Consider the following 12,117-nt stretch of genomic DNA (forward strand, 5'->3'; position numbering starts at 1 on the left):
ATGGACTCAACATTTGTCATAAAGAACTCACATACTTATTGCAAAAATCTACAAGTCATCAAAAACCAAGCACTACGTGCATGCTCCTAGGGGGATATATTGGTAGGAAAAGGCCATCGCTCGTCCCCGACCGCCACTCATAAGGAAGACAATCTAAGAACACCTCATGTCTCAAATTTGTTACACAACGGTTACCATAGTGCATGCTACGTGACTTGCAAACTTCAACACAAGTATTTCTCAAATTTACAATTACTCAACTAGCACACTCTAATATCACCACCTTTATATCTCAAAACAATTATCAAGTATCAAACTTCTCATAGTATTGAATGCACTTTCTATGATAGTTTTTATTATACCCATCTTGGATGCCTATCATATTAGGACTAGATTCATAACCAAAGCAAATTACCAAGCTGTTCTAAAGGACTCTCAAAATAATATAAGTTAAGCATGAGAGATCAATAATTTCTATAAAATAAAACCACCACCGTGCTCTAAAAGATATAAGTGAAGCACTAGAGCAAAATTATCTAGCTCAAAAGATATAAGTGAAGCTCATAAAGTATTCTAATAAATTTCAATTCATGTGTGTGTCTCCCAAAAGGTGTGTACAGAAAGTATGATTGTGTTAAACTAAAAAGCAAAGACTCAAATCATACAAGACGCTCCAAGCAAAACACATATCATGTGGTGAATAAAAATATGGTCTTAAGTAAAGTTACCGATAGAAAAAGACGAAAGAGGGGATGCCTTCCGTGGCATCCCCAAGCTTAGGATTTTGGTTGTCCTTGAATTTTACCTTGGGGTTCCATGGGCATCCCCAAGCTTAGGATCTTTCCACTCCTTGTTCCATAATCCATCAAATCTTTACCCAAAACTTGAAAACTTCACAACACAAAACTTAAACAGAAAATCTCATGAGCTCCGTTAGTAAAAGAAAATAAACCACCACTTAAGGTACTGTAATGAACTCATTCTTTATTTATATTGGTGTTAAACCTACTGTATTCCAACTTCTCTATGGTTCATAACCTCCGATACTAGCCATAGATTCATCAAAATAAACAAACAACACACGAAAAACAGAATCTGTCAAAAACAGAACAGTCTGTAGTAATCGGTAGGTTTCAAATACTTCTGTAACCCAAGAATTCTAAAATAAATTTCTTGACGTTAGGAATTTATCTATTAATCATCTTCAAAAATAATCAACTTAATCTCACTCTCCAGTAAAAAAAATGGCAGCAAATCTCGTGAGCGCTAAAGTTTCTGTTTTTTACAGCAAGATCGCAAAGACTTTCCCCAAGTCTTCCCAAAGGTTCTACTTGGCACAACCACTAATTAAAAGAATAAAACCACATCTAAACAGAGGCTATATGAATTATTTATTACTAAACATAACCAAAAGGCAAGGAACAAAAATAAAATTGGGTTGCCTCCCAACAAGCGCTATCGTTTAACGCCCCTAGCTAGGCATAAAAGCGAGAATAGATCTAGGTATTATCATCTTTGGTATGCGACCCATAAGTGTCTCTCATAATAGATTCATAAGGTAATTTAATTTTCTCTCTAGGAAAGTGTTCCATGCCTTTCCTTAACGGAAATTGGAATCTAATATTCCCATCCTTCATATCAATAATTGCACCAATCGTTCTAAGGAAAGGCCTACCAAGAATAATAGGACATGTAGGATTGCAATCAATATCAAGAACAATGAAATCTTTGGGCACATAATTCCTATTTGAAACAATAAGAACATCATTAATCCTTCCCATAGGTTTCTTAATAGTGGAATCCGCGAGGTGCAAATTTAAAGAACAATCATCAAATTCACGAAAACCAAACACATCACACAAAGTTTTTGGAATCGTGGAAATGCTAGCACCCAATCACATAAATCATAGCATTCATGATCTTTAATATTAATTTTAATATTAGGTTCCCACTCATCATGAAGTTTTCTAGGGATAGAAACTTCCAATTCAAGCTTTTCTTCATAAGATTGCATTAAAGCATCAACGATATGCTTAGTAAAAGCTTTATTTTGACTATAAGCATGCGGAGAATTTAGCACGGATTGCAACAAGTAAATACAATCTATTAAAGAACAATTATTATAATTAAATTCCTTGAAATCCAAAATAGTGGGTTCATTGCTATGAAAGTTTTAACCTCATCAATCCCACTTTGACCAATTTTTGCATCAAGATCTAAAAACTCCGAATCATTGGGGCGTCTTTTAACTAAATTTGACTCATGTCCAGTCCCATCATTATCAAGATTCATATTGCAAAACAAAGATTTAATAGGGGACACATCAGTCACTTTTAGATCTTCATCCTTATTATCATCAAAACTAGAAGAACACGCTTTCATAAAGCAATCATTTTTAGCACGCATCCTAGAGGTTCTTTCCTTGCACTCATCAATGGAAATTGTCATAGCTTTGAGAGACTCATTGATATCATGCTTAGGTGGAATAGATCTAAGCTTCAAAGAATCAACATCAAGAGAAATTCTATCCACGTTCCTAGCCAACTCATCAATCTTAGACAATTTTTCTTCAATCAAGATATTGAAACTCTTTTGCGAACTAATAAATTCTTTAATATTAGATTCAAAATCAGAGGGCATCTTATTATAATTTCCATAAGAATTGTTGTAGGAATTACCATAATTATTAGAGGAATTACTAGGAAATGGACTAGGATTAAAATTACCTCTATATGTATTATTACCAAAATTGTTCCTACCAACAAAATTCACATCCATAGATTCATTATTATTCTCAATCAAAGTAGACAAAGGCATATCATTAGGATCAGAAGAAACACTCTTATTAGCACACAATTTCATAAGTTCATCCATCTTTCCACTCAAAACATTAATTTCTTCTATAGCATGCACCTTTTTACTAGTGGATCTTTCAGTGTGCCATTGAGAATAATTAACCATAACATTATCTAGGAGTTTAGTAGCTTCTCCTAAAGTGATTTCCATTAAAGTGCCTCCCGCGGCCGAATCTAAAATATTTCTAGAAGCAAAATTCAATCCGGCATAAAAAATTTGTATAATGATCCAAAGATTCAAACCATGTGTGGGGCAATTACATATCATTAATTTCATCCTATCCCATGCTTGTGCAACATGTTCATGATCAAGTTGCATAAAATTCATAATATTGTTTCTAAGAGAGATGATCTTAGCGGGAGGAAAATACTTAGAGATAAAAGCATCTTTGCACTTATTCCATGAATCGATACTGTTTTTAGGCAAAGAAGAAAACCAAGTTTTAGCACGATCTCTAAGTGAAAACAGGAATAGCTTCAATTTAACAATATCATTATCCACATCTTTCTTCTTTTGCATATCACATAAATCAACAAAGTTGTTTAGATCGGTAGCGGCATCTTCACTAGGAAGGCCGGAAAACGGATCTTTCATGACAAGATTCAGCAAAGCGGCATTAATTTCACAAGATTCAGCATTGGTAAGAGGAGAAATCGGAGTGCTAATAAAATTATTATTGTTGGTATTAGAAAAGTCACACAATTTAGTATTATCTTGAGCCATCGTGACAAACAATCCAACACACAAGCACACAAGAAGCAAGCGAAAAAGAGATGAACTAGAAAATAGAAGGGGAACGGAAAAGGAGGGCGAATAAAACGGCAAGGGTGAAGTGGGGGAGAGGAAAACAAGAGGAAAATGGCAAATAATGTAATGCGATGGATAAGAGTTTGTGATGGGTACTTGGTATGTCTTGACTTGTGCGTAGATCTCCCCGGCAACGGTGCCAGAAATCCTTCTTGCTACCTCTTGAGCACTGCGTTGGTTTTCCCTTGAAGAGGAAAGGGTGATGAAGCAAAGTAGCATAAGTATTTCCCTCAGTTTTTGAGAACCAAGGTATCAATCCAGTAGGAGACTACACGCAAGTCCCTCGTACCTACACAGACAAATAAGAACCTCACAACCAACGCGATAAAGGGGTTGTCAATCCCTTCACGGTCACTTACGAGAGTGAGATCTCATAGAGATAATAACAATAAGATAAATATTTTTGGTATTTTTATGATATAGATTGAAAGTAAAGATTGCAAAATAAATGGTAATAGAAATAGCTTGTTGACGGGAGATTAATATAATGGAGAATAGACCCGGGGGCCATAGGTTTCACTAGTGGCTTCTCTCAAGATAGCATAAGTATTATGGTGGGTGAACAAATTACTGTCGAACAATTGATAGAAAAGTGCATAATTATGAGAATATCTAGGCATGATAATGTATATAGGCATCATGTCCGCGATAAGTAGACCGAAACGATTCTGCATCTACTACTATTACTCCACACATCGACCGCTATCCAGCATGCATCTAGAGTATTAAGTTCATAAGAACAGAGTAATGCATTAGGCAAGATGACATGATGTAGAGGGATAAACTCAAGCAATATGATATAAACCCCATCTTTTTATCCTCGATGGCAACAATACAATACGTGCCTTGCTGCCCTTGCTGTCACTGGGAAAGGACACCGCAAGATTGAACCCAAAGCTAAGCACTTCTTCCATTGCAAGAAAGATCAATCTAGTAGGCCAAACCAAACTGATAATTCGAAGAGACTTGCAAAGATAACCAATCATACATAAAAGATTTCAGAGAAGAATCAAATATTGTTCATAGATAAATTGGATCATAAACCCACAATTCATCGGATCTTGATAAACACATCGCAAAAAGAGTTACATCAAATAGATCTCCAAGAAGATCAAGGAGAACATTGTATTGAGATCCAAAGAGAGAGAAGAAGCCATCTAGCTAATAACTATGGACCCAAAGGTCTGAGGTAAACTACTCACACATCATCGGAGGGGCCATGGAGTTGATGTAGAGCCCCTCCGTGATCGATTCCCCTCCGGTGGAGCTCCGGAAAAGGCCCCAAGATGGGATCTCTTGGGTACAGAAGGTTGCTGTGGTGGAAATAGGGTTTCGTGGTGCTCCTGGATGTTTTCGGGGTATATGAATATATATAGGAGGAAGAAGTAGGTCGGTGGAGCCACGAGGGCCCCACGAGGGGGAGGGCGCGCCCAGGGGGGTAGGCGCGCCCCCTACTTTGTGGCCTCCTCGTTGGTTGCTTGACGTCCACTCCAAGTTCCCTAGATCACATTTGTTCCAAAAATAACTCTCCCAAAGTTTTTATTCCGTTTGGATTCCGTTTGATATTCCTTTTCTGCGAAACACTGAAATAGGCAAAAAAACAGCAATTTGCACTGGGCCTTGGGTTAGTAGGTTAGTCCCAAAAATAATATAAAAATGTATAAATAAGCCCATTAACATCCAAAACAGATAATATAATAGCATGGAACGATCAAAAATTATAGATACGTTGGAGATGTATCAAAGGTGGCGAGGCAACTATAACCGCAATGTCAGCTCTTGCTGCAGTGGGTTAGTACCTGTCCACTAACAGTGCCAAAAGCCTAAAGAGACGAAGGCCTCATATGGGCCGAAAGACGTTGTGGGACATACATGGGTCGAAAGTGAAACGAGCTAGTGTTATATTCGACGGTCCACATGACCTTATTGGGCCGATTTCGGGTAGGCCCTAACAGGCCGTGAGTTACCGGGCCGTAAAATGGGCTATTTGCGAAGAGACCGTTAACAGGCTTTTCATGGGCCAGCCCGCTAACTTTTGACCAAGTCAAACCGGCCGGCCTTTGTAAGCTAAATGGGCCAGTGGTGGGCCGTCGCACGTGTAGACATATCATAGGCGCCTATCTGACCCACTAACGAGCTGACACGTGTTTCCTCCGGCCAATTAGAATTTTACACGTGGAAATTTCCCATTGGTCCGGGCTGTTAATGGGTTATCGGATCGAAAACCGGAACCGATAGCTTAACAGCGACCCGTTACAATGGATGCCACGTGTCGGTCACCCTTGACAAAAGCACTTCTGTGACGCGCGATTTATCGTCATGGAAGTGGACACTTCCGTGATGATAATTTTGGTAATGTCATGGAACACTTCTACGACAGCACAGGTATGACTATCTTGATTCTGTCATAAAATCGTCATGGATGTACATGCATGACAGAAAACGTGACCTACTATGACAAACACGTATCATCACGGAAGTGTATTTTTTTGTAGTGTTACATGTGGAGCTGCAAGCCATTATGGGCTCTGGCTTGGTCGACCCTAGGCGTGAATCTGGACGGACGGTGCCAACAGATGTAGAAGAGCGGTAGGACATGGATGGGCACCGGCAGTGGCCCAGAGGATCTCTACGAAAGACCTTGTTTCGTTCGTCCCGTCTTCAAACAGCAGGCAGTGCGAGGACATAAAGGAGGGAACGATTCTTGTGGGTAAAATGCACAAGACTCTGCAGAGTGAAATCTAATCGATTAGCCATGTCACCGGTTACAGACAACTGAGCCTCTGGAATTGGAGTATTTCTGAAATCTCAACACCAAACATAATAAATTGATGGGTTATGATGATTTCGGGTATGAGACACTGGTTGGCGGAACCATCTCATTAACAACCAACATTTTGTAGTAACTGCAAACAAGTCCTTTTGTTGTAGGGAAAATTGGCGTTTTCGCAAAAACTTAACCTTAGAGCCCCATAGCCAAATTGTATATAGTATTAGTGTTGTTATTATTGTCTTTCTCTATGACTTGCCGGCATATTCAAAATGCTGACCTACACGGCTACAACGTCTCATGTTGCAGAGGAGTTTTCCGATCAGGAGTGAGGCTACGATCCACGCCCGGTGATTGCCCTATGGAGTCGGATGGACTCGCTTATCGTCTACGTTTCCGCAGCATTTAATTTTTCCTCATGAGTCGGCCTTCGACCGAATTTATTCTATTGTAATAAAGACTATATGAGAATCATGTAATAAATCAGGTGTGATTGAACTTTGAAATTTTCATCAATGCACTGTGTGTGCCGGCATGATCTTGGGATGGTACCGATACACGGAGACTTGGCCGATTTTAGGCCGGGTCACTACATTCTCATATAGATGATGCTCCATAAAACAAGAACTTTCAGCACTTAATTGGAACTTTTGATAGCAGTCGGGTAGTGGATCAGTTGGAACTTTTGCCCTCTCACAGCTTAAGGATGAGGTATGTGCCCCCCCCCCCATCTGGTTACTTGCCTGTACAATTAACCACATAGGATTCTGTATAATGTTTAACCCATTTGTATGAAGAGATGGAGTTGACGCTGGTGGTGTGAGATAGACAATGCCTTTAGGTGCCAGTTTTCTAAAGAAGATTCAGGTTTGTCCTCACGCTGCCATTGTTGTTGCACCCATAATGCAAGCGCAGCTGCTGCCATAATTTTGGTCTGCAAACACCACAACTCAGTAAACGAAAACATGGGAGGTTTTTGGCAACATTGGCCCATGAAGAGGACGCAAACATCACAGCTTGACCGCAGCGGCAAATAGGAATAGGGGATGCAGACACTGAAGATTTTGATGATTTTTTAGGTTTAAGAGGAATCAGTTGTGGATTAATAAAAAGGTAGAGTTAATCTAACAATAATGGGTAATTTTCTTGCTTGATGTTTTAAATTCATGTGTATTCATTACTTAGTGTCAGATGTTTCTTATGTCTTGTATAAAGATCAGTAGTTTAAGCTTATCAAGGTTTACTATAGTAGACGACGTATATTGTATTTGTAAATTTACACTGAGAATTGTAGGTCAAGTAGTATACTACATTATGTTTGCATGAATTTCGGTTAGTGGGACTTCGTTACATCATTAGACCCTCAACATGATGATAAATATATGACTTCTAACTAGAAGAAACAAAAACAAATCCTAAGATTACACGTACGTGTGCATTTACTAGTTAACAATCAAGTGGGAGATAATGGCAGGACTCTGATTTTGCAGAAAATCTAGAGATGCTTTTTTTTCGAGTTTGTTGATTAACTATGTTTTGGGAATAAATCTAGGAGTTGGTTCAGACTCATACTAAGGCAAAAGATGGACGTATTGACATGTTGCACTAGAGGAACAACGACCTTGGGGGAGCAGGTGATGGTCGAAGGAAGGGCATATAGTGCCACATCTTATCAGGTTGCAGCCGCCGGCGCCGGCGCTGTCGTCGTGGAGATCGAGGTCACCTTCGCCGCTGCCGCCTAAATTGTACCAGACGAGTGTGATATCTGGGACAGAACGATCGGGGTTTTGGCTGCCTCTCACATAGATCAACACAAGGGTTTGTTGGTCATTTTGCTGTGGCCCGTCTCGTCAAGGGCAAATCCTCGAGATTACAGCAAATGCATGGCAAATCCTTTTATAGGGTAAACGGGGGCAAATCCTCAAAGTGTAATTAAAGGCGTGGCAAATCCTCAAATTTCCCTAAAAAAAATACAGATAACAAAAATCTAGAACAAATCACAAAAATCTGGAGCAAACCTGCAGAGACGCTGGTGGTCTCAAATTTCATTTCTTTGTTAGGCGTCTCTATTTATTTATTCATTTAAAGGAAAAGGTTGCTCCATTTGTTTTTGAACAGTTTTGTAAGTGAGTGCTAAATGAATAACCTCATGTGCATAAAAGGCTACGAAGCACCGATACGTCAAGATTAGCTGTATCGGCGTATTGTACGTGGCCGATACTTCGATACGCCTGATACGGCTCCGATACAGGTATCGCTGAAGTATCCCGATTTTTGATTTAAAAAGAAAAGAAAATAAACACGATACGGTGGCGACACGCTGTGGACACGGCCGGGATACGGCAAGCACGTCGCCGGCAGCCTTGAGCCCAATAGAAGCCTACAAGCCTAACCTAACATCAGCTCTCTCCTCTCTGTTCGACCACGAAGGATTGGATCTGGCGACAGCAGGCAGTGCGCTGCCGCCGCCGCCGCCGCCTTGAATCGCCTCTCCACCCTGCCGGCTCGCCTTGCCGCCGCATGGAGTGACTTGAGTCTTCTCTGTCGCCGCCGCATGTCGCCAGCAACAACAAGGTATGATTGCGTCGCGTCCGTGCTTGGCTGCTTGTCGTGTCCTGTATCCTATGCGCTTGGCTGCAACCAATGGGCTAGTATTTTGATCTCATCTCACACATTGTATTATGTTTTGCCTTTATTACATGTCATTTTATTAATTATTTATATATACTTGCCGTATCGCCATATTGATGTTTCTAGAAATTGCCGTATCCCGTATCGCCGTATCGGTGTCGCCGTATCGGTGCTTCATAGATAAAAGGCACTTGGAGATGACTAGGTCAAGACAAGCCCACAGTTTGACGACAGGAGAAAAAAAAAAACAGGGCAGTCATGAAGTGAAAGGATCTGTACAAGACGTCACACAATTAGTTTCAGAAAGTGAACACTTCTAAGTTGATTACAATCACTTCAAGACAGAAGCCAATAACACCAACCATGCATGCCAGTGACCATACCAGTTACGCAAGTATGTTCGGATCAATCTACAGTACTCACTAGATAGACAGATAAGAGATATAATAACATGATAGCCAAACTGCAGAGGTCATAATTGAACTTAAAACAAGCTGGGCCATCTTTGGTTCTCATTGTTCCATCTTGTCTTCACTGGCTTCCCTTGGTAACAGCCTGTGCTTCTACCCCTTCGCCACCAAAAGCAACAGCAGTAACCATACAGAAAGCTGCCAACTTGACAACTCCATTGATCACGCCGTCAACCGCACGTCCGATGGATTTCAAGCGCCTGCAGGTAGAACGAGGTAGGTCAAATGAGAATATATGTACCAACTCCTGTCGTACAACATATATCAAGTTTGATCCTCTACGTACAACATAGTCTTATCTGCCTGTTCCTTCTCCAACTTATCTAACGTTGCACCCAGCTTCGCCCTCGCCAGCTTATACTGAGCGTCCACTTCAGACGGCTCCAGTTCCTTCAGGATCTTGCCAGCATGCTGGATTTATACACACTTTGCATCATCAATCATTAAGTACAAGCGCTGACTGTGGCTGGTAAATAATTAAGAAGGATAATGTCTTGTCTGTCAGTTAAGAAAGCATGGTGCACGTGTAGCTACTAGTCACAGAATCACACTTGCCCGATTTGGACAAATGATGTCACAGAATCATACTAGCTAGGATGTGCATGAAGCAGAAGAAGATGCGAAACCACAGCAACATCCATCTTTATGTGATGCAATTAATTACTACCTCCGTCCGAAACTATTTGTCGCTCAAATGAATGTATCTAGATGTATTTAAATGTTAGATACATCCATTTGAGCGACAAGTAATAACGGAGTATTTGCTAAAGGGGTGAGTAAAAAGTCATGCTCCGATCAACCAGGAAAATAAGGTTGCTTAGTGATATGATTCCAATGTAGTCCTGTTGCTAGTTCGTCAGGCGTCAGGTTAGACTAGTATGACCATGATAAGCAAGTAATTTTGCTCATTTTTTATGGTAGGTAATACAAGAGACACATGTGTGTTGCTGTTTCAATTGCACATAATTCAATTATCACAGGCTACATCGATCCTTGATGTCGTGAGAAACATAAATCATGTTGGGCTAGTGGATCAATTGGCAGTGTGTGCGTGTGTGCTTTGGAAACAAACTATTGACTAGTACGGAAATATAAGACCGTTTATATCACTAATATAGTGATCTAAACGATCTTATACTCTGTATTTCTTTACAGAGGGAGTACTAACTAGTAAGTGAAGCAAGAAGAAGAGGAGATGGTTCAAGATATCAAAACATCAGCAACACAACATCAATCGATCTTATGCATAAAAATTCATGATCAGATCAACCGATAAGGTTGCCTAATGATATGATTAGCATGCAGTACCTCCTGTTGCTACAAGCAGCACTAGGTCAGGATGTATAGGTTCAGGTCAGGTTAAAACAAGTACTGGTATACATGATGACGCTAAGTAAGTAACTTTGCTCTTGTTTCTAGTAGTAGCCAATACAAGAGACACACGCATGCTGCTGTTTCGATTGCAAAGAATTCGATTATGGCTGGCTACATCGTGGATGACGTGAGATAGATCATGTGAAAAAATATGCAAATTTTGGTTCAGATACCTTGGTGGAGAGCTGGCGGGAGCGCATGAACCTGCTTGGCACGAGCCGGCGTCCCTCCTCCGCGACCGCCGCCTGCGTTCGCTGGAGCAGTGAGCCACCGAGGCTCCTCGCCGCGCACCGAACCGCCGCCATCGTCGCCGTCCTGCGAACAATTGGTTATGCATTAGGATAAAAAGTCCGTCACGAATCACCACCGCCGGCCGCTACCCCCACCCCCACCCCACACACAAACCATCGATTGGATTGCAGACTGGAAATTTCGCTGGGATTTGGTGAGCGTACCTTGCGGGTCTGGGCACTCCTTATTCCTCGCGCGGTTAGGGTTCGTCGTTCGCCTCCACCGAGAAGAAGGGGAAATTGGGTGGGGAGAGCGGTTTTTAGCGCTGTCCGGGAGGTGCGGTGCGGTGCGGTGCGCCAACATATAATCTTGCGAGCAGGCCCGGCCCAGTGCAGCTCTTGATCTTGGACTTTTTCGGCCCAACTGTGGAGATTTCGGTAGGTTCCTTTTTTCCGAAAATCCATCTCTGCACGCGAGCTCATCTGCATGCGGACCTGATACTGAATACTTCCCTCTAGTTAGGGTTTCGCCGAGTTCTCCCGGGGCGATCTTCGCCGCCGTCGAGCTTTTTTCCCTACCACCGATCAAACCCCGTTCTCGACGCGGCAAGGAGGGGGCGGCCTCCCAGGGTTGTCGTCTCGCCAGTGGCAAGGAAGGGGGCGGCGGAAACTAGGGTTCCCCATCAAGTTACCCGATTTGTTCTTCGGGTGAGAGTATTCATGGAGAATTCCGGAGTTAGTTCCTCCGGGATCAGTGATGTCGAGCAGTTGATGAAGGAGTTGGGATTGAAGGAGGAGGACTTGGACGACGTGGTCTTCGATGAGCAACCTATGCCGCCGGAGGGGCCAAGATGGGTAGCCCTAGCTAGGTTTAACACCTTCAAAACCTACAGCCAGACTTGGTTTTTCAGAAACATGAGATCGGCATGGGATATTGCGCAGGAGGCCGGGTTCAAGCCTCTGGAGGACAACTTGTATA

The 12,117-nt window shown here is 41.6% G+C and overlaps 1 protein-coding gene across 1 annotated transcript; it reads right to left on the minus strand.

Moving 5' to 3' along the window:
* Positions 1-9,338: 9,338 nt before the first annotated feature.
* Positions 9,339-11,494, minus strand: LOC125519843 (uncharacterized). Its single transcript, XM_048684623.2, has 4 exons — positions 11,364-11,494; positions 11,082-11,223; positions 9,821-9,945; positions 9,339-9,734 (listed from the first exon to the last, which is right to left on the minus strand). Exons 2-4 carry the CDS (start codon positions 11,211-11,213, stop codon positions 9,596-9,598), a joined length of 396 nt encoding a protein of 131 aa, XP_048540580.2. The 5' UTR covers positions 11,214-11,223; positions 11,364-11,494; the 3' UTR covers positions 9,339-9,595.
* Positions 11,495-12,117: the final 623 nt, after the last annotated feature.

Source organism: Triticum urartu, chromosome 1A, assembly GCF_056163025.1.
Source record: "Triticum urartu cultivar PI428250 chromosome 1A, HENAU_Tu73, whole genome shotgun sequence".
NCBI lineage: Eukaryota > Viridiplantae > Streptophyta > Magnoliopsida > Poales > Poaceae > Triticum > Triticum urartu.